At 34.5% G+C, this 24,051-nt stretch overlaps 2 protein-coding genes across 3 annotated transcripts; one reads left to right on the forward strand and one right to left on the reverse strand.

The window, feature by feature from the left end:
• Window positions 1-1,526: 1,526 nt before the first annotated feature.
• LOC111404174 (acetyl-coenzyme A carboxylase carboxyl transferase subunit alpha, chloroplastic-like) lies at window positions 1,527-7,928 on the forward strand. 2 transcript variants are annotated; one of them, XM_023032940.1, is made up of 12 exons: window positions 1,527-1,774; window positions 2,832-3,213; window positions 3,300-3,374; window positions 3,593-3,700; window positions 3,890-4,050; window positions 4,279-4,393; window positions 4,470-4,624; window positions 5,708-5,759; window positions 5,843-5,911; window positions 6,218-6,295; window positions 6,373-7,517; window positions 7,591-7,928. In XM_023032940.1, exons 2-11 carry the CDS (start codon window positions 2,872-2,874, stop codon window positions 7,513-7,515), a joined length of 2,298 nt encoding a protein of 765 aa, XP_022888708.1. In that variant the 5' UTR covers window positions 1,527-1,774; window positions 2,832-2,871; the 3' UTR covers window positions 7,516-7,517; window positions 7,591-7,928. The 2 variants fall into 2 exon arrangements, with proteins under 2 accessions (XP_022888708.1, XP_022888707.1); XM_023032939.1 differs by having other exon boundaries at window positions 6,373-7,926.
• A 673-nt stretch (window positions 7,929-8,601) lies between these two features.
• On the reverse strand, window positions 8,602-14,860 carry LOC111404178 (probable anion transporter 3, chloroplastic). Its single transcript, XM_023032945.1, has 8 exons — window positions 14,250-14,860; window positions 10,877-11,103; window positions 10,340-10,688; window positions 10,198-10,242; window positions 9,764-9,910; window positions 9,112-9,249; window positions 8,960-8,993; window positions 8,602-8,873 (listed from the first exon to the last, which is right to left on the reverse strand). Exons 1-8 carry the CDS (start codon window positions 14,694-14,696, stop codon window positions 8,704-8,706), a joined length of 1,557 nt encoding a protein of 518 aa, XP_022888713.1. The 5' UTR covers window positions 14,697-14,860; the 3' UTR covers window positions 8,602-8,703.
• Window positions 14,861-24,051: the final 9,191 nt, after the last annotated feature.

The raw sequence follows: 24,051 nt of genomic DNA on the forward strand, positions 1-24,051 counted from the left end.
AATGGGCCAAAAGTGTAGAAAGCCACTCCCGGACCTTCATCTTCTTCCTCCAGTTCTTGGACCTTGGATACAACCTAGTAAGTGCAGCAGATTTGGGGGCGAATTTGGGTTTCGATTTGGGACACTTTGTTCATGGGTACATTTTGGCAAGAAAATGAAAGCTGGAATTGCTGTTTGACACCCGTTCGATCTTGGAAAGAAAAAGCACAAAGCCATGGCTACTTCGTTGGCTGCAACCTTCGCTCGATCTGCCTCGATGATTCCCCGCCGTGGCCTCATTGGCGTCGCTGATCATCATGGACCACCTAAGGTTGATTTCTAGAAAAACCCCATGAGTCCATCCAAGAGGAAGGAAGAACACTTCGTGAATGTCTCCTTATCTGGTTGAGGTTTGCTTTTCTTTCGGGTGTACAAGTTCTTCACGGGAGTCAAGAAGAACAATGAGAAATTTGTGGAAGCAACACATTAGATTATTGTCATTTTGTGGTTTTTGGTTGATCATTTGGTGGAAAATGTAAGGGAGGCAGAGTTGGGATTTCGCCTGTAAATCCATGTTGGCAGGGTTTCTAATTTTCGGTTGAGATTTTTATTTATTTATTTATTTTTTTTATTTCATGTCTGATTTATGTGCCACGTGGGATTTCCCCCTCCATGTGGCACATTCCGTTAGTCTAGGATGAGGGAGATCAGTTGGGTGATGAAAGGGTAAGAAACTAGATAGTTGGATGAACAATGAGTTATATTATAATGTTTGATGAGCAAGTAGTAATGTATTCTAAAGTTCAGTGAGCATTGATTAAATTTCCTTGTGTATGAGCATATTAAAAATTATTAATATTATCTTTTTTTATTATTTTATTATTTATTTCTTGTAGTGGATAAAAATTATTTCTACAAGCGAGTGAGACATTTTGGAAACAAAAGTCTTGCTTTTAAATATTCTTTTCATTTTTCCATTTTTCCTGCATCAATTAAGTCTTGTTTGGCCCCCATTATATTAAAATTCATTTTTGTCTCTCATCTTATTAATTACCCATTCTCTAATAAAATATTATTACACATAAATTTATAAGCTTTTTTTCCTTTTTAACCATACATTCTTTAAAAAATTACTATTTCTTTTATTATAAGTCTATTTCAATTGCTTTAAGCAATGATAATTAAAAAAAATAATTATATTTTATTAGTCAATACGTAAACAAAATTACTGTAATTTTCTTTAGGGTTTTAGAAACGAAGTGATTCGAATCATCATTACAGATAATAATATCTTATATAAGAAAACGATACTTCAAAAATTAAAAAAATATTGGTATATATTTGCATTTACACAGACAAGGAAATAGAAAAAAGAATTGATTAATAGGACAAGGTAACGTGGATGTGGAGCCTAGGAAGATAAGCATAAAATCCATCGAGCAATGACACGTGCGCAGGCAGCAAACTCTCACGTGACACTCAGCTCCGGATCAGGGTTGTCAAGTCCGGACCCGTTTTTGTTTAACGGCGAAACCGAAAAAGGTTGGCTGGCTCAAACTCAATGAGTTAGGTTTCTCTTTCATCTGTGTCATAGAGAGTATCGAAAAATAATATTAGAAGCATTTTTTTCTCCATGAACTTACACACGAACAAAATACACTCTTTGACGATCTTCTCGATGCTCTTTTTCTCTCTTCTTCCTTCATAATCTCTCTCTCACACACCACGCACTCTTCAACTCCTTCAATTGCGTATCCAGATCTTTCATTCCGATTTTAATCGTCTTTGATTGCAGGTTTGTTATACTTTGAAAATCATATTAGTGTGCTGGATGCACGAATTCCTTTGTTTTGTTAATTGGAATCTGAATTTAATTTGAGGATTTATGCTTTTAACATTTCCTAATTAGAGGTGTGCACTGCTTGGTTGAATTAGCTAATAGTCCTTTTATTATCATTATTTCGCGTACACTGTTATATCTAATGTTGTCTGACCAAAAATATGATCCTTTTTAATGGAAAATCAAGCTATATCGGGCCATGTCTTTCTCCTGTTTTCTTTGGAGCTGCATATACTGTTAATTTCTGTTTTTGTTTTCACTACTTGATTTTTGATTTTATAATTCTCATTAATATATTCGATTACTGCATTAAGTTATCTGTTTGTTTCTTGGTGTAATAACTGAAAAATTTACCTCTCCTGCATGCTTACAGCTGGTCCCGTTCTGTTGGTTGCTCTGTTTAATAGCTTAAACATCTTATGAGATATTAGAAACGAGAAAGTGAATGTGCTCTATGCTTATTAAATTTTTATATCTATTTAAATCCATTAGTGAAGATTATCTAAAAGTATATTAATCAGTGTTGAACTAAAATTCAAACTATAATTGGTTATGTATTATATTTGTTGTCAGTTTGTTTGTTAAAGAAGAGATACCATTTATGAATTGGGTCATAACTGTTGTTTTGTTATGCTACTCCTGTTTAAAAGCAATCCTAGTATAATCTGATATTTTACTTTTCACTTATATTTTGGTCCCAAATTCAGAGGTTTATATCTCAAACTTTGCTCCATCGCATGTCCAATATCTCTGTTTATTCATTTAATAATTTTGGCTTGATTTTTGAGATACATTTAATAGGAAGCAGATAACTGATATGTTCTCTTTAGTGTTATTGATTTCTGTCTTCAATATGTAATAGATGCTTACTGCTTGCCTCAGCTACTAAAAGTGTCATTTTCCGAACTTTAACCCTCAATTTCCTTTAATGGTTCTTCTTTTTCTCTCTTTGATTTTTCTTTTTGGTAATTCAATTACTCATTAAATCATGTCCTATTGTTGGCTGAAAAAGGATTCACTACACGGAGTAATCCGCTTGCACAAGTGGAAAAATGGCCTCAATGACCCAATCTACCGTGTCATTTACTGGAAATTTGGCTTCCAAACCCTCTGCTTCAGATCTTCTTAAAAGTTCTAGTAATTCTATTTGTGGTGTACCCCTAAAAGCACTTGGAAGAGCCCAACTAGGAGCAAAACGGAGAGACTTTACTATCTCTGCAAAGGTTAGGAAAGTGAAAAGGCATGAATATCCATGGCCAGAGGATCCTGATCTGAATGTGAAGGGTGGAGTCCTCAGCCATCTCTCACCTTTCAAGCCTTTGAAAGAGAAGCCGAAGCCAGTGACCTTGGATTTTGAAAGGCCTCTTTTGGATCTGCAGAAGAAAATTGTTGATGTAAGAACCATTTAAACTTTTGTGTTTGTTTATGGAAATTTGTTGGTACAGAAAATGTGATTTTTTTCTTTTTTATAATTATACAGGTGCAAAAAATGGCAAACGAAACTGGGCTGGACTTCAGTGATCAAATAATTTCTCTAGAGAATAAATATCAACAGGTGTAGCCAATCATACATGCAACCAAATTACATTCCCATCTTACTTTTCTTTCACGAGCACAATAGTTGCTACCTGTGTCTTGTGCTGACTTCTGCTATTTCAGTACAATCTTTACAATTTAAAGGCTAAACTTACAAATGCTAGTTGTAACTTCAATTTTCATATTATTATAGCTGAAAATTTGATTTTACATATTTATTCATTCGTTTCATTGCAGGCACTGAAAGATCTGTACACGCATTTGACTCCTATACAGCGTGTGAACATTGCACGGCATCCTAATAGGCCAACATTTCTTGATCATGTCTTCAATATTACAGAGAAGGTCTGGTAGCTTCTCTAGTCTGACATTCAATTTGCAATTTTAGCTCTGTAAAATTTTAGTTTTTACCTGCTATATTCCCATATAGTTGTCATTTGTATTCAGGTAAACAATAATTTATTAGTAGTAGAAAACTACTAGGGATGAGAGATATTCATATCATAACAAATCTTTTGATTTCCAACTATCCAGTTTGTAGAGCTCCATGGTGATAGAGCTGGATATGATGATCCTGCTGTGGTTACTGGTCTTGGTACAATTAATGGTAGGAGTTACATGTTCATGGGTCATCAGAAGGGACGAAATACAAAGGAGAATATTCAGCGCAACTTTGGGATGCCTACACCCCATGGGTATGCATTTAGGAAACAAGTTGCTTGTTGTATTTTAAACTTCTAGATGAAGTTGTACATATTGAAAAAAAAACCCCTTAGGTCCTAGTTGCTTAGGAATAACCATTTGACACACATGCATTCAATCATTTATTGATATGGAAAATTCCATTTTGCCACAATGTGTTAAGCTATAAAATGAGAAAATGTATTTATCCCATGCTAAACTACGTGTTTTGTTTCCAATAGTTATCGGAAGGCACTACGCATGATGTACTATGCAGATCACCATGGATTTCCAATTATTACATTCATTGATACTCCGGGGGCATATGCTGACCTTAAGTCCGAGGAACTTGGCCAAGTATGTGTATAGCAATGGTGGAATCCTTCAGGGTGACTGGAATGTGGAAGTTAATCATTTGTTTTACTGTATGTAGGGGGAAGCAATAGCTCAGAACTTAAGGACTATGTTTGGTCTGAAAGTACCAATTGTCTCAATTGTAATGGGAGAAGGTGGCTCTGGTGGAGCTCTTGCTATTGGTTGTGCCAACAAACTATTAATGCTTGAAAATGCAGTCTTCTATGTTGCCAGGTGCTTTTAAATTGGCAATTAGCATTATTACTCTGGTATTACATTGTTCAAGGTGCTTCTTTGTTATGCTGATGGTTTACATACCGCTTGGATGATCATGGATTTCTTAATCCTTAATTGCACTCGTGGATGGTTATTGACAAAAATTTCCTTTCAACTACCTCATCGAGAAGTCTTTTTTGTATCAACCTTTAATGCTGCACACAGACTCATAACATCCACTATTTCATTGTTTCGTGAATGAATTTTAATGCAAGTGCATTGTCTCTTTATCATCTTTTTCAACATCAGGCATCTCAATATTACTTTTTATCTGCGGTTCCCCTTCAGGGACTGCACGAGTACTGATCCTCCTTGGCCAATGAGGCTCAGTGGTATCCTATTTTTTGCAAGTGTCATTGTCTATTAGAATGCACATTTTGATCAGGCAGTAAATAGCCATAGTTTGACAATATCAACCTCCTTTGCGGATTGGTTTATGAGAGAGGGCCAGAATACTTTGATTTCTTATGTTTTTGAAGCCACAATTCTACCTTACACGTAGCCAACAGATCTGATATTTGTAAAATCTGATGTTAAAGCCCTTCCCATAGACTTCTTTTAAGAATTGGCTTGTAGTTCTGTTGTATTATCAATGATCACTTCAACTATCAACTTTCCCATAATGATATCTATTTTACCTAGTTTGATCATTGAGTTGTTACCTTGTTTTCATTTCAAAACATGTACATGCTAAACCCAAAAGGTATTAATGAGTGACAGAATGGAGGGTGAATTGTGGTAAGCTAACTCTTTACACTTAGTTAAATATATCATTATTACCTTACTCATTTTCCAACGAAGACAATTGACAATTAATCTTACAGGCAGATCTGCACACATTTTTATGTTGACTGTGTGGATTTATTATTAATGGGATTATTCTCTTTCTCTTGCTGAATATTATTTGAAACATTGTGTGCGAGTCTTTCCCAATCATAAAATCCTTGAAGTTGCACTAAATTTTGTTTCCTTCAAAATAAATAATTTAATTTGGTTCGTTTACTTGTCAACTTCCGATTCACATTCCTCTCCATGGTACAGCCCAGAGGCATGTGCTGCAATCTTGTGGAAGACTGCTAAAGCTTCTCCAAAGGTGGTTTGACGATTTCTGATCTGTTACTTTTTGTTTTGAATAGAGAAAATTGTTTAACTCAATATACTTCCATCTTGTTCCAGGCAGCTGAGAAGCTAAAGATAACAGCTAAAGAACTGTGCAAGCTAGAAGTTGCTGACGGCATCATCCCTGTAATATTCTTTCACCATTTTATTGATTTCATCTCGTTTACCATGACTCTACCTCATCACCTGATATCCTTTCTTTGTTCTTGACCTAAAACTGTGTTACTCTATTTTTAGGTAGCAGATTTTTAAATGGTTATATGTTGTGCTATAAGCATGAAATGTAATTTGTTAAAGTTTTATCCAAGAAGAATATTATATGCATTTTATACCTTATTGCATTGCTTCTTCTGTAGAAAATTTTATTTCGTGTCATCTCCAAACTTAAACAACCTTTTATGATTATTAATTGGAATTTATGACTCATTTTAGGAACCTCTTGGCGGTGCGCATGCTGATCCATATTGGACCTCACAACAGATAAAAACTGCAATTGTTGAATCAATGGATGTGAGTGGCGCCTACTTCTTTTCAATGATACTGTTCATGTGTTTATCAGAAGCCTAAGCCATGTCTGATTTCTACAGGAACTTGTAAAAATGGACACAGAAAAACTGCTAAAACATAGGGCTCAAAAGTTCCGTAAACTTGGTGGATTTCAAGAGGGAATTCCGATAGATCCAAAGAAGAAGGTCAATATGAAAAAGAAAGAAGAAGCCATAGTTGTGTCTAAGACTTCAGAAGTGGAGTTAAGGGATGAGGTTCAGAAACTGAAACAGCAGATTGAGAAAGCTGGTAAAGTGTCTGCAGATCATCCGGAGCCAGGTCTCAATGAGATGATAGAGAAGTTGAAAAGAGAGATTGATTATGAATATGAAGAAGCTGTAAAAGCGGTAGGTTTGGAGGACAAAATTATAATGTTGCGCGAAGAAGTTGCAAAAGCAAGGAATTTAAAAGACCAGCTCACACCAGCATTAAAGGAAAAGATTGAACAGTTGAATGATGAATTTAACAAAAATCTTTCCACATCTCCTAATTACTCCAGCCTGAAATATAAACTTGATATGTTGGAGGAGTTATCCAATGCTCAGAATATGTCAGAAAAGGGCACCGACGCTGACAAACTGAAAGCGGAAATTGATAAGAGATTCAAAGAAGTCATGGATCGGCCTGATTTAAAACAAAAGATTGAAACAGTTAAGGGTGAAATTGCAAAATCAGGGGTGTCCGAAGTAGTTAATTTAAACCAAGATCTAAAGGAAAAATTTGTGCAGTTGAGCCAAGAGTTAGAGTCAGAATTTAAAACTATCCTTGAATCTATGGGTTTGCAGGTGTATCCACGATCAGCCCTGGAAGCGAAGGCAAAACTAGACAACCTCAACGAAGAAACTAATATGATTATAGAAGATGTTATCAATTCCTCAAACTTGAAAGACAAAATTGATCTGCTAAAGATGGAAATGGCAAATGCTGGAAATGCACCTGATGCTGAGTCAAAAAATAAGATTCAGGCTTTGGAGGCAGAAATCAAGCAGGCTGTTGCTGATGCTGTAAGTTCCCCTGAACTGAAAGACAAGTACGAGAAGCTGCAGGCTGAGATAGTTGAAGCCACTAAATCTTCTGTTGGATCAGACGGAAGTTCGGTAAAACAAAATGTAGAAGATGACAAGTTGAAGCATGATGGATCGCCAGTAGAAGTCAATTCAGAAGCAAACCGCAGCTTTGTCTAAATGTAAGTGCATAAAATTTTGTTGTTTCTCAATGTCTTTGTTGAGCATGATTCCGTGACGAATTGTTGTTCACAGATGAGATTCTTATAAAATTAAGATGGTCGTGAATAAATCTGTTGAACATGCTGTGGATAGGGGAACTTTCTTCAATCTTCGGTTTTTTCCTGCACCAAGCCCCAGAGGTTTTGAATTCGCAAAAAAGTGTGATGGTGGCTCATAAGTTATGCTTTATTCAGCTTGTTTTTCCTTCTTAGACTAAACCTTTAAACTTTACATTGTTTAGATTTTAGTTTTTAATTTATGTTGCTTTGGAGTTGTGTTAACTGCCTTTTGTTTAAGCAGATAAAGAAACATATAGTTGTATAATTAAATGTACGAGTTCCAAGATTAACGGAAAAGCATTGTTAATAATCTGAAATATTTCAAGTGGCTTTGCTTCTTGGGGGGCATGAAAGTTATGAGTAAACAGGCAGAGCACTGTTATCCTTTCAAAGCTAAGTCATGTTAGCCCTGTCAAATGGACCGTTCCTGCCTAAATTTAAAATGTTAATGACCAAGATTGAGTTTCAAGTAGAAACTGCATTCAGGAAGATCCAAATATGTATGAGCCCTGAGTACTCATCCAAGGATTATTAGTAAACGAAAAGAGCAAGATTGAAATTCCAACATAAACTATCTTGCAATTCTACCTAATGACAGCAAGTTTGAAGTAAATCCAGATTGATGAACAGTGGTATTGTCTTGAATGATTGAGGTTAAATGTAGATTATAGAATGAATTAAGATCAAGACTTGTCCCCCGTTTGGTTTGTTGATAAAAATTTAAGGTAAAGTAAACAATTAATTATAATCTCACATTTGATGGGATCCTAAAGTTTTGTTCAACTTTTTAACTCCACATTTCATTAACTTTTATTAAAATTGACTAAAAATCTTATTTTTAGCAAAACCAACCAGGGTCAGAATTTCACTAGTCAACTGATGTTGATGTTGGTGAACTTTTGAGGCATGTTTGATATGTAGTATTGAACATAACTTTTATCCTTTTTATTGTTTTTATTTGAATAAATAAAGCCCAAAAACAAAATTAAAATTAACTGTGTTCTCCTTCTTCAATACTATGGTGCAAAACCATTAATATAAGCTAGATTATACATTTGAATACTTCTCAATAGACGTATACCTCTGTCTAGAATACTCTCTCCCCAGTAGCGTAGAGATTCCAAAAAACAGTTGCAGTGAAGTAGAGACATGACGTGAGAGCTAAGAATGCTTGAAAAGATCCTAGCCACTGTACAAAGAATCCTGTCCCGATTGTGCTGATTATTGCTGCCAATGTCCCGGCAGAATTTGAAATCCCTGGTCCAAAAGTTTTCCCATAAAACAACATTAGAGAATTACAAGAAAAACAAGAAGACAAATTTGGAGTGAATTTAAGAACATACCGTGAACAAATCCTGCATACTGTGGTGCAATATCCTGATCAAATAATCAAAAAATATGTGTTGATTTGGGCTACACATTGTACTACTTGTTGCTGAAGAAGGAAATAATTGTAGATTAACCTTTTTACTAAAGTTCAACATACAAATCTTACTTGCATATTTAGTAAAAAGCCAGCTTGGCTGAAAGAGCTCAAACTCAGGCCAACTGTAATGAATATAGATGCAACTGCAGGCGATCTAGCATAGTTCAAACAGAGCAGTGCCACCCCTGGGCCAACGAAACCTATCGACTTTCATATCACGAAGCAGATGTTAGAATGGAATATCCGCAGGTTTTGAGGTGAAAAATTAATTGTATCGACTAATGGTTTGAGTTATACAAGTAAACTTTGTTAGTTTGGATCACTTCTATTACAGACATGATTTCTGCTTCAGGAAATAACTACTCCATTCCTCCATTTCCTTAGTTTATCTACTCTTCTTTTGGGGGGAATTTTTGGAAACAAGGTGAAGGTTCGAATCCAAGATTTTTCATTTTTGCCTTTTGAGATATGATCTTATGTTTTGAAGTAGTAATTAATCTTGCTGTCTTGAGAGATTGAGCATGACGATATTTGTGGTAACATGTTTCTTGTTCCATTTTACAATGTGAAATTTCCACTATATTCTGGTAACAACTAAGCATAGTAATGTGTGATACTAGTCTCAAAGGAACGACATTTTTGTTTTACTAGAATGTCCTGACTGCACATTAGAAATTCTTATTCATCAACGCAGTATGATGAGATCCCAAACCTTCGTTACCTGCATGATTTTTCTTGCTGTAGTAATAGAATACCCTGATTTTATCAAGTAATCAGATGTTGCCCCTGCAATGTAGCCTGAGATTGCCATTGTTCCCCATGGAATGGCACTGAACCAAGCTGCTTGTTTCAAATTTACATCGAACACCTAACACGTCGGCATTGAAGATTTATATTAGCAGTAGAATGTCGAATTACAAGGTAGTTAGGATAGCTAAAATGTAAGTGTAGAAGACACTACTTTAAAATAATAATAATAATAATAATAATAATAATAATAATAATAATAATAATAATACTATTTTCTTGCATTTTCTCAAGGTGCAAGACTTCTTTCTCGTTCTTTTTATTAGTCAGTGTATGGAAAATTCTGACCACAATGATGAGGATGAGAATGAGAATAAGGGCAAATCTAGAAGGAAAATAATCACTCACAGTTTGAAAATAAACAGGCATCCATGATAGAAGAACAAAGTATCCCTGCATTTATGAACAAAAAACAACAATCAATAGCATGAGAACTAAACTTTACCTAATTTCAGAATTGGAAACTCAAAAGTGAGAATAGAAACCTAACCCAGTTGTTAGTGATATTAGCAAAAATAATTGCCCACGTGGGCATTTTTGATAAGAGAAGGCCTAAAGGTGGAAGCTTTCCCTTGATGACTTGACAGTCAGATTTCCCAGCTTGGATTAAACGCAACTCGGATTTACTTATAGAATTGCTCTCTAGTGGGTCATTCGTCACTCGATATGACCATGTCATTAACCAGAGAAATCCAAGAGACGAGAAGAGAATGAAAGGACCAGAAATTCCGATTGATGACATTAGCAGAGGAGTTAAGATCAATCCCACAACATTTCCAAGATGGAACCCGCCCATAGCTATTCCAACAGCAGAAGCTCTTTCATGGCTTGGAAACCACCTAATAAAAAACAGACATACAAGAATAGAATTACTGTTAATAAATTTTCAATGTTGAGCACAAATTCAGCCTTCTCTATCTTAGTGAACTAGAAAGTTTCTTTTATAGTTATTGAGAAAAAGCACTTCTTCTCCAACCAATGGAATGACCAATCCAGTATGATTAAGTAAATGGTGAAAAAATATTACCTTGATAAAAGGGTGTTCATGGAAGGTAAAGCAACTCCTTCGGCTAATCCAAAAAATGCTCGGACAGCCAATAGGCTTCCTGTGGAGTAATTCGCAGCCCATGGAGTAAGGAGTGTGGCCAGAGACCAGAGAGCTGCACCCCATGCAATTACTCGTTTTCCTCCATATTTGTCCACTAAGGCTCCTCCAATAACTGAGGAAAATATATATCCCCATAGAAAGGATGACTGCATGAAGTAATAGCACCTCATCATCAGAAAAATACTTAATTGATCCAACTGTGCTAGAACATAACAAGAAGTATAGCATGAATTTCATCTGCAACCTAAAGCTTTTTGTCTGTTTTCACTAAGAAAGAGTTTGCTCGTAAATTTGATTGCATATTTGGAAAGTTTCAAAATGAATTCCATCACCCCCTACGAATATCAGTCACTAAGTCGTCAAAATAAAATGAAGAGAAAGGTAGATTATCCATCCATTATTGCCAGTAGTTTAGCACTTCCAAAAGTTATGCTGTCAAACAATTAATAATTTCATGTATTCGTCAAAAGGTTACACTTGCTATCTACAAAGACTAATAATAATGTATAAAATAGAGCTTCCATTTCTTGCAGAAACAAACAGCTGTACAAATAGAAGTATATGAACTGTATCTGCTTCTGCCTTTTTTTTTTTAACAACCATTTTGGAGAGAAAAGGGAGATGGCGGTTCGCATATCAAGGAATCACTATCAATACAGAGTCAAGTGACAACTACACTTACTTTTTCATTTTTGTACTTTTCTAAATTCTACTTTCATTATTTACACATACGTTCTTCGCATTGTTTACATATGTTTATGTACTATCGTCAATTGATAGATGTATAGCCCTTGTTTGAGCCGCATTGTTTGGAGATAATGTATTTTCGATAATGATTATTTGGAGAACTTGTAAATTTGAGAATAACGAGGCTCAAACAGTGGCTTTGTAAATTGTACACAAAAGGCCTGGTCAATCAGTCAAAAATTCATTGAGGCAATGGACCTGGTCATTACTTGGGTTCACCTAGGCCTTTTATCCATTATTTTTACAGGTTTACTGTCATTTTTTTTAGTAAAATACTGCAACTTGAGAAAAGAAAGCCACATATTGTCATTTAATTTTCACATGACATGATATGACTAACCTAAAATGCTTTTACAGTTATTAGTTTATCGTACAAGCCTAAATTATGGGCTTTACATTAAAAAAAAGAATACATTCTTCAACAGTGATTTGACATTATTTCAACCACACATTCTTCAATAAAATAATATTACACACAAATCTAAAACTTCTTTTTATTTTTAACCATACATTTTCTATTAATTTGACGTGAATAATACATTTTTTTCTAGAATGTGGCTCAAACATGGACTATATATCATAGTCTTCTGTCATATAAAGACAAGTGCATAATTCCTCAACTAATTCATGGTCATGGATCATATCACCAAGATAATCATTGTTTCTTCTTGTATTATTGTTTGTGCATTATTAGTTATAACCCTAATGACAGCTATACTGTTTTGTTACGTTGGTTACAGCATGAAATGATGAAATAGTACGGAGCAAAGTGCGCATCATTATATGGGTAATTGCAATCCCCCATCTCTCAAATGGATTCTACTCTGATAGCTCCAAATAAACTAAATACATGCATTAAGATTCGAAGGATTCCCATTCCGCAGCAAACACGGACACCTCACCTTATTACCCAAACTAGTTACTAAAAAACATCAAATTTTTATAAGGATAGTGTGTCCATGAAGAATGTCAATCTTTTACAATTTCATGACCAAAGAGTCGAGCAATATTGGGGCATTCACCCCCCTCACAAGAGGCTCGAATAAACTTCAAAAATCTGACTTGGTTATAGGTTCCACTAAGTAAACCTTTCTTCATCACACGTTCAACTATAAAAAAAAAATTTCATTAGTAAATAATGAGACATATTTTCCGCAATTTTTCCCTCAATCTGTGAACTACCATTGCCCTTGCCTCCCCTCCAAAGTTCAAACATTATATGTCATTTATAAATATTGATCAAATAGAAGAAATGACATGTTTTTCTGACTTTTCTTCTTTTGTTTCTTTGGCCCTTTTTGTGCAGAATTCATATATTATTAGTTATATCAGACGCAGTGGCGGACCCACAGTGGGTCCTGATGGGTCACTTGACCCACCAACTTAAAATTTAATTTTTTTTTTAAAATTTTTAAAGAGAAATCAGATTTGAAGCGGAAGAACTCATACCTAGAAAATCTGAAAACTTTGAATAAAGTTTTAATTTTTTGAAGATTCATTCATCAAAAGTTATATGCCTCATTTTTTGGGAAATTATTTCTTTTTTATGATTTTTTTTGTATTTTCTTATGAAATGAAATTAGGGATCCATTTAAGTGCTCCAATTTTTATCCCGTTTTGGCAATTTTACGGTAATGGGTTCTTCTTGTGATTTTTTCTTTGTTTGGATTGAAATGCATTTGATAATTTAAGATTCAGAATTGCTGTGATTTATGTATTTTTCACTCGAATTAATTATGATGGAATATGCCTTTTTTTTTTTTTTAATGATCACAATGTTAATGAAAGGAATATTCGAGATAAAAGTGATGAAAATGATGTTGGAGATAAAAAAGGATGACAAACATAGTGGTATTTGTATAAAGGTAAATCTGTATTTTTTGCAAGTTTAATTGTGCCCCGCTAAATGAAAATGTCTGTGTCCGCCACTAATCAGACGAATACTGTCAATCAATATAAACATGGACATGTCCCTAATCATTAAGGGGGGCATAATTACATGAACAATTTATTTAGAATCACAAATGTCTAAGTAAATCGTTTTTTAACTATTTAACCAATAGCACTTAACCTTAAAGGACTATTCATGTATCCATGTTATGTCAATGGATAAATAGGAATTATCCCCAAACCCACCACCAGATTTTACGGTGGGTAAACTTGCACAACGACGTGCCACCCACCCCGAACCCTCCCGGTACATAGGCCACCTGTCTTATTTCACAACAAGGCACTATTCCAAGGACTCCACATCAAAAACTACTAAATTGGGCTCATGTGTTAGGTTTGGTACTAATTCAACATTCAATTGCAGGCGGCGGCGGTGGCAGCTAAATTTGAATCCCACTCGTCACATCTCAACCACCACCAAATACATTTTCATAAACACCACCACCACCTAACACCAAAATACATTCGGGTCCATAAACCACAACCTCAATTTTATTCCAAATAAACCCAAGACAACATTAAAATCGACGAATGGAGTAAAAATATATTCTTTGAGAAAAATTGAAGAAAGATCACGGTAAAAATTTCAATTTACCTGAACAATGCCTAAAAAAGAGCTGCTCCATCCATGTTTGGCAGCAAGTGGAACAATGGCAACAGACATTACAACTCTATCTGCATTACACAAACACATGATCCCCGCCATTAACGCCACCACCATAAACCTCTCCGCCACCATGGAGCCACCACCTTCTTCGCCTCTACTTCCCACAAACATACACCTGTCAATCCCCTCCGCCGCGCACTTCACCGCCTCACAACCTCTCTGATGCTTTATGTCATTCTTCACACAGCAAGATTCTTTCCTCATATATTGATTCTCCCCATCCGCCCATAATAAATTCCTCCATTTTTTCGATTTAAAACCCCCCAAATGGGACTTCCTATTAATGATCGGATTGGAATGGAATTTGGGTAAATGTGGAGGATTTGAATAGGTAGATTGTAGCCGAAGTTTAGGTGGCGTAACGCATGCCATCATGACAGAGAAATTTCGCTATAAGGAAACAGTCTATTGAAGTTATTAGGTGGGCAAGATCCTAGTCCTCCACTTCAAATCAACCATTAATGTTTTTGCCTAACTATAAGAATTCTTAGTATAGATTTGTAAGAAATTGGGTTCTTATGTGGGAAAGTTGGTGAGCATGAGAGTTTGTCTATTTCTCATGGAAGCTAATTTTCCACATTTTTTTCCCTAATCGGACAAATGTTAGGTTGGAAGACTACAATCACCTTTTGCATACAACTTATCATTTGATTTTACAAATTCAGCCAAAATTAAACACTAATTTTAATGAAATATTTATCGGTTCATTGTTAGTCACACATTCGATGGATCAATTATTATTCCTTGTATTATTTTTATAAATAAATCATTTGTAAATTTGTAGGAGATTTTTTCACAATTTATATATTTTTTTTAAATCATATTTGGTGTTTAGTCCGTCAATTATCATATTTGAAAAAAACTACAACGAAAAACATTCTTCGCCCTAGCCCAATTCAGACCACTTTGTCTCCTTCTGTCCCGTCACCGTGCGCCACCCATCACGGCTCCAGAAACTGCCCACGCCACCATCGTCAAGCCAGTCGCCGGTCAAAAAAGAAGATGCACAAAAGAGATGTTGCCGAAGTTCACAAATGTGATTGTAATCGGTGTGTCTATCACAACAAGAAGCAAATAATTAGTTATTTTGCAATTAACTTATGCAGTGCTTCTTCTGTTAATAGCTCTCTCATGTACTCAATTGGAATTGCATTGATCTTGTGAACGAGAACTTTAGATTTACGTGTATTTCAATTAACTAAGTTGTCTTTCCCTTCACTAATTCAAGAAATGGAATTGCCACCACTTGTTCGCACACAAATTTAATTTCTTTTCTTACGCATTTTTATATAGTCACACTCCATGGTTTTTGTCTCTAATATTTTTATACAGATTTCTATTGCTCCTCATTGAATTTCAGTTATATAGTTGTCTTATAGCATTTTAGTCACAAACATGCATGCACTTCTGTTGGGGAATATTTTCACAAAATAAAGGACAGAATGAAGAAACAGCGAAGGCTCAAACACGAAAATTGTTGTCATTAAACGATATATGCCTCCTCTAGGAGATGTTTAAAGGGACTCTTGACAAATGGCTTGAAGGATTAATCAAACCTTGTAATAGAAAAACACTTAAGCATTAAGCATTTTCTACCAATACTTTAAGAACGCAAAATGATTTTGAATATGAGAGGTTTTGATTTTCACTAATGGAATGAATTTGATATTCAATATGTTTTTCACGTGTTTGAATTAATCATTCATCACCTATTTATAGGCATAAATCTATACATCACGAAATGGTGCCAAAACATGATTAAAAGTGTTAACTTTTTCCATCCAAAACAATTACCAAGTTTCAAATTGAAAAACTACCCAACGACTTTTTTTAACACTATGCTACACATAGTTGAAACAAATTCGATTTTGATTTGGCTAAAACACATCTCGCGTACGCACAAAATTAAGTCTAATCAAAGTTTCATTTTTCAATTTCTTTTGATTCCACTGATTCCATAATTGAGTCCATTATGTGGGAAAGTTGGTGAGCATGAGAGTTTGTCTATTTCTCATGGAAGCTAATTTTCCACATTTTTTTCCCTAATCGGACAAATGTTAGGTTGGTAGACTACAATCACCTTTTGTATACAACTTATCGTTTGATTTTACAAATTCAGCCAAAATTAAATATTAATTTTAATCAAATATTTATCGGTTCATTGTTATTCACACATTCGATGGATCAATTATTATTCCTTGTATTATTTTTATAAATAAATCATTTGCAAATTTGTAGGAGATTTTTCCACAATTATTTATTTATTTATTTTTTTAATTTGGTGTTTAGTCCGTCAATTATCATATTTGAAAAAAACTACAACGAAAAACATTCTTTGCCCTAGCCCAATTCAGACCTCTTTGTCTCCTTTGGTCCCGTCACCTTGCGCCATCCATCACGACACCAGAAATTACCCACGCCACCATCGTCAAACCAGTCGTCGGTCAAAAAGAGGATGAACAAAGAGATGTTGCCAAAGTTCACAAATGTGATTTTAATCGGTGTGTCTATCACAACAAGAAGCAAATAAGTTCTTTTGCAATTAACTTATGCAGTGCTTCTTCTGATAATAGCTCTCTCACGTACTCAACTGGAATTGCATTGATCTTGTGATACGTGTATTTCAATTAACGAAGATGTCTTTCCCTTCACTAATTCAAGAAATGGAATTGCCACCACTTGTTCGCACACAAATTTAGTTTATTTTCTTATGCATTTTTATATAGTCACACTCCATGGTTTTTGTCTCTAATATTTTTATACAGATTTCTATTGCACCTAATTGAATCTCTGTTATATAGCTGACTTATAGCATTTTGGTCACAAACATGCATGCATATCTGTTGGGGAATATTTTCACAAGGGGAAAGAGAAGAAACAAAGAACCAAGAATGAAGAAACAATAAAGAAATCACTGGAATCACAATGAAGGCTCAAACACGAAAATTGTTGTTCTTAAACGATATCTGCCTCCTCTAGGATTGAATTAAATACTTAAAGGGACTCTTGACAAATGATTTAAAGGATTAATCAAACCTTGTAATAGAGAACACTTAAGCATTAAGAATTTTCTAACAAAACTTTAAGAACACAAAATGATTTTGAATATGAGAGGTTTTGATTTTCACTAATGGAATGAATTTGATATTCAATATGTTTTTCACGTGTTTGCATTAATCATTCATCACCTATTTATAGACACCAATCTTTACACCACGAAATGGTGCCAAAACATGATTAAAAGTGGCAACTTTTTCCATCCAAAACAGTCATCAAGTTTCAAATTGAAAAACTACCCAACGGCTCTTTTTTAACACTATGCGTACACATAGTAGAAGCAAATTTGATTTTGATTTGATCAAAACACATCTTGCGTACGCACAAAATTAAGTCTAATCAAAGTTTCCATTTTTCAATTTCTTTTGATTCCACTGATTCCATAATTGAGCCCATTATCATTCCATTGATTTTGAACAAATATTCAACAGTATCTCCCTTAAAGATTGTTATCCTTCCATGTGTTGATGTCTTCCATGAAAATTTCTACGTTTATTTGGATAGAATTTTGAGGAAATCAGAAATTGATGCTTTTGTTGAAGAATTGAAACCACACCGTGGCTGAAGATCCCCGAGCGTAAGCATGAGAACACCTTACACACATAATGACTGCAAGAAAGGTGGGATGTCGCCTAATTTCAAAAGAAATAGTTAATAACAGTGTGGGCTAGACTTTGGAATTTGATTTTTCGATGACTGTATTATTCGGAAGTTTGTGTGCCTAGCCATAAAACTTTGCACTTCACTAGTATTTTTTTGTGGTTACTACAACAACAATGATTGTATTGTTATTGATCCACTTGGTTGAAAACTTAGTTTGAGCTTGCTTTATGAAGTATTTATATGATTTCATATCTTCTTGTTGTACTTGTAGACTAAGTGTGAAAAAATCTGAAAACCTCGTTCTTGCTAATGAAATGTCAAGTGCGAGGATTTTCAGAGTTCAAAATGTTGATAACTAGATTTAGAATGTCAAAAATACAATGAAATATTGAGAAAAATGAAAACGAATCTCAGGCTAGTTCACCATGGTTCGTGCACACAAATAGGAGATATGTTGGTATCAGGATCTTATTTCAAATTGTATTTTAAGAAATAAAAGAATGAAAATCGCAGAAATGTAAAGCAAGAACACGAAGAATTTACAAAGGGCTCGGATGTTCGATTTCAAACCTACTCACCCGTTGAGCATCCACAAGTGGATAGAGCTCTAGATCCACTAAGAAATCACCAAGAAAGTTACAATATGTACGAAGAAATCAGAGATTTCTTCGATATTCCTCTAGCCTCAACTCACATTACAAAAAACCACACCAAATCACTAAGAACCTTTCTCACAATATACATCAAGTGTAGAATCTCAAAATCACTCAGATTTACAGGTCAGAAATTCACAAAGAATATACGGTACGATTAGAGAGAGGAAGAAGAGAAAACACCCTAACACATAGAGTTCAATCGTCGTGCAAGTGTTTGGCCAAACAATACTTTAAACGTTCAGTCAAAGAGCCACAAATCAACAGTCAGGAGATTGCCAAGTGTACACCACGATCAAGCTGCAATTAAAAGGAAGAGGCGCGTTTTAAGAAATAGCGTTTTCTTCATCCGGGTTCAATCCTTTTTCACACTAAGCAACATAGGCCCAAACTTATGGCTCAAGAATATGAGGCAGCCCATTTCTTAACAATCTCCACCTTGCTGAATTATTCTTGGTAATTTCTAGGGTCTAGGAACCAACTTGTTTCATTTGCTCTTATTTATGTGTAAAGACAAAAAAGAAAGTTAGTTAGTACATATCTAAAAAACAGTACAGCTTGATTTTTCTAAACTCACTACCTTTTGAGTGATGTTTAGAATCTTCAAGCAGTTTTTAAATTTAGTTAAAGACAGTATTTTGGTCCCTAAATCAGAGGGATTAAATTCTGTTAGAATTTTTACTAAACTGATTAGGCCTTTTTCAACCATGTTTCTCACAAAGTGAAACTTAATATCAACCTGTTTTGTTCGATCATGATGCATAGGATTTTTGCTGAGATGAATAGCAATCTGATTGTCAGTATAAATTCTAACCGAATTATTTAAGAATCCAATTTCATTTAATAGCCCTCTCAACCAAATACCCTCTTTAACAGCATCACAGGCAGCTATATATTCTGCTTCTGTAGAGGACAAAGCAACTAACTTGTGTAATTGGAATTTCCAACTAATGCACCCATCACACAAAGTGAAAACATGTGATGAAGTGGACCTTCTCTTATCTAAGTCTCCAACAAAATTAGAGTCAGTGTATCCTTTAAGAACTATGCCTTCTTTGCTGTTTTTAAATAGCAAACCTATATCTGATGAGCCTTTCAAGTATTTTAGAATCCATTTCATAGCCAGCCAATGAGTCTCACCAGGGTTAGCCATAAATCTACTTAGAATACTTATACTATGAGCTAGGTCTAGTCAAGTACAAATCATGAGGTACATTATGGACCCTACAGTGTTTGCATATGGTACATTTTCTATTCTTTTAAATTCTTTAGCGATTTTTGGTGACTGTTCACTTGATAGCTTAAAGTGATTTGCAAGAGGTAAAGAAGCAGGTTTACATTCAGTCATAGAAAAATTTTCAAGTATTTTCTTCACATAGGCACATTGTTTCAAGCATAAAGTGAAGTCTTTCCTATTCCTTTCGATTTCCATTTCAAGAATCTTCTTAGCTTGTCCTCGATCTTTCATTTCAAATTCAGATTTTAATTTTACTTTAATAAAATCAATTTCAGATCTATTTGGGCAAGCAAGTAACATATCATCCACATATAGAAGTAAATAAATGGATTCAGGTCCACCTGACCCTTTAAAAAAGAAACAGGAATCATAATTGCTTTTGACAAAACCCAAGGTTTGAATATATGAATTAAACTTCTTATACCATTGCCTGGGAGCTTGCTTCAAGCCATAAAGTGATTTTCTCAATAGGCAAACTTTTTCAGTTTTAGATTTTTCTTCAAAACCTTTTGGCTGATTCATATAAATGGTCTCATCAAGATCCCCATTTAAAAAAGCGGTTTTCACATCTAGTTGATCAAGTTCCCAATTAAAGTGGGTAGTTAAGGTATGCAAAATTCTTATAGTTGTGTATTTAGCAACTGGTGAAAAAATTTCGTTATAGTCTACTCCTTCCTTTTGGGTAAACCCTTTTGCAACCAACCTAGCTTTGTATCTTTTATCTCCAATACTAGAGTCCCCTTCTTTTATCTTGAAAATCCATTTACAATCCACAACTTTTTGATTTTTAGGTTTTTTCACTAAGATCCATGTTTCATTTTTAATCAATGATTCCATTTCTTCATTCATAGCTTCTTTCCAAAGCTTGGAATCAAAACAAGTTACAGCTTTTTCAAAGGTGGAAGGTTTAGAATTTATAGAGTTAAGAACAAAGAAAAATGTAACAAATTCAGCCTCTCTGATCCTAGAGGATGGGAATCTATTCCTCCTATCTCTATCTCTACTAATTGATAATCAACTAGGGATTGATCTATTGATTCAGTTTCATCTTCAAGTTCACTCAGATCCTGATTAATATTAGATTGGGTGGTCTCCACCTCAATTAAGTCATTCTGATCATTTGATTCAACTATCTGATTCTCAAGAACAGATTCTTTCATAGGTATAGGTTCAGCAGATTTTGTTTCAGATGATGATTTCTTGTAGGGTAATTCATTTTCATTGAAGATGACATTTCTACTGATGATAACCTTATAACCTTTTTGATATTTAACCCAAAGTCTATACCCTTTTGTTTCCTCCCCATACCCTAAGAAGACACACGTCAAGGATCTTGGTTCAAGTTTACCTTCATTTTGATGGGAGTAAGCAATGCAGCCAAAAACTTTAAGTCCATTATAATCAGGTATAGAGTTTGACCACAATTTTTCTGGGACTTGAAAATCAATGGCACTTGAAGAACTTCTATTTATAAGATATGTTACTGTTTTCAGGGCCTCCCCCCAAAAGAACTTTGGAAGTCCAGAATTGGTGTAACATACACCTGACCTTTTCCAATAAGGTTCTATTCATCCTCTCAGTAACTCCATTCTGCTGAGGAGAGTATGTTATAGTTTTATGCCTTAGAATTTCAGATTCCTTACAAAAGGAATCAAATTCTAAATTATAGAATTCAAGGCCATTATCAGTCCTAAGTACTTTGATTCTCTTATTAGTTTGATTTTCAATCATTAATTTTCATTGTTTGAAATTTTGAAAAGTATCACATTTGTGCTTTAAAAGAAAAGTCCAAATTTTTCTTGAAAAATCATCTACAATGAGCAGGTAAAATCTGAATCCACTTAGAGTATTTACTGATGCTGGACCCCAAATGCCATATGTAAATATTCTAAAATGACATTTGTGGGTTCTAGGTTTAAAAGGTAATTTATTTTGCTTTCCAATTATACAATCTTCACAAAAACTTAGCTTTTCAATATTATCTTTTCCAAAACATCCCATTTTATTTAAAATTGTCAGTCCCTTTTCAGACATGTGGCCAAGTCTTCTATGCCATATTAATGACTCATCAAAAAATGAATTTATAGCTGGAGAGCCATGACCTACTAAAGGTTCAGCTTGAAGAGTATAGATGCCATTTATTTTAGGAGATGATATGACTTCCTTATTATTAAGGATCAATCTTAGAAGATTTTTATGAATCCTTATGTCATATTTCTCATCCAATTCTCCTAAAAAAATCAAGTTTCTCCTTAGTTCAGGTATATATCTGACTTTATCAAATTCAAGGACATAATTGTTGTTTAGCAGAAGATTCAATTTTCCAGTTCCCCTTATCTGACATCTCATGTCATTTTCCATTTGAACTTGTCATTTTCCATTTGAACTAAGGTCGGACAAGTTCAATAAACCAATCTTTAATGGGGCACATATGGAAAGTGCATCCAAAATCTAGCAACCATTCTTTTGAGTTTTTATTGGAGGTATTAACAAGAACAACTCCTTGAACATCAGGTTCATTCTTGTTAACAACAACTGCAGAACCATCAGCATTTTGTGTGTTCTTCAAATCAGAAATTTTCTTAAAACAATCTTTTATCAAGTGTCCTGTTTTCCCACAATAGTAACACTTTCTAACTTGATTCTTATATTTTACTTGGTTCTTATTTTTATTTCTAAACTTAGGATTCTGATATTTTCCTTTCTTGTGAAAATTAAAGTTACACTAATTATTTTTCTTATTTTGGATTAGTTTTTCCTTTATGTGTAACCCTTCACTGTACTTAGAATCTTTTGAATCAGTTTTAAGTTCAAGTTCCCTATTTCTTAGGGCAGAGATTACTATATCAACTGTGAGTTCTTGTCCTCCATACTTCAAAGCATTTCTAATTTCCCTATATCTATCAATTATAGAGTTTAGTAAGGCAACAACTTGTTGGTCTTCAGATAATTCTTCATCACAGTTCTCTAAATCCTGAATTAGTTTTATGAATCTATCAATGTTCTCTTCCAATCCAGAGGAAGAGTCAAATCTAAAATTATAAAACTGCCTCAACAAATAACATTTGTTAGGTGTTGATTTAGTTAAGTAAATGGTTTCTAATTTAGTCCGTAAGGCCTCAGCAGAAGTTGTTTCACCTACTTTCCTAATTACACTATCAGAAAGATGAAGGAAAATAGAACTCCAGGTAGTATCATCTAACTCTCTTCTCCTATAGGCACTAGTTTCAGCAGGTCAATTACCATCAAATGCAGTAGCACATCTCTGTTGTAACAACAGAGCCCTCATTTTCTGGTGCCAGAGACTAAAGTCTCCAGTGCCATTCCAAGTTTTAATTTCAAGTTTATATGCAGTAGACATTTTGACAAATGTAATAACAGAATCACAAAAGTTAAAGAATCAATGTAGTTTTCAGTTTTGAAACGGTTTAAGGGGTGGTAACCCTTAATTTCAATACTCCCTTAGATTCCCAGATCCTCGTATGAGATCTTGGACAAAGGAAAGTACTGGAGGGCAACTTGCCTTAATAACCAGCTTCCAAAAATTAACACAGGTAATTAACAGTAAGGAGAGAGTTCAGAGTATGCCAGAAATGAACCAAGAATTTCAGTATTCATGTAGGGAAGCAACGAGTCATAATGACTCAGCATTAACTCGGTAGGAATTAGTTTGAGTCGACGCAACTCACCAGGAACTCAGTACGAGTTACAAGAACTAGCAGAACTCAGTAATGAGTCAACCCGGAAATCACCAAAAACAACATATCGTTACGAGTCAAGAGCGAGTTACGGTGATTTTCCAGAAAAAGATTTGAATACAACACATTATCGACTATTTATTGTAGATTTCACAGATCTACAAAAAAGGTATTTCAGTACTTGAAGAGATCCAACCAGAAAGTTGGATCGAAGATTAATCAGTGAAAACCTTTCAAGAAAAACTAATTTCCTTATTTCAAAGAACCCTCTCACTATAAAATTTGCATTTTTCAGAAAACAAATACAGGCGTTTTGTTTAAAAAAACACAAATTGTATTTTAAGAAATAACAGAATGAAAATCGCAGAAATGTAAAGCAAGAACACGAAGAATTTTTTGTCACAAAGGGCCCGGATGTTCGGTTTCAAACCTACTCACCCGTTGAGCATCCAAAAGTGGATAGAGCTCTAGATCCACTAAGA

Source organism: Olea europaea, chromosome 11 (assembly GCF_002742605.1).
Source record: "Olea europaea var. sylvestris chromosome 11, O_europaea_v1, whole genome shotgun sequence".
Lineage (NCBI taxonomy): Eukaryota > Viridiplantae > Streptophyta > Magnoliopsida > Lamiales > Oleaceae > Olea > Olea europaea.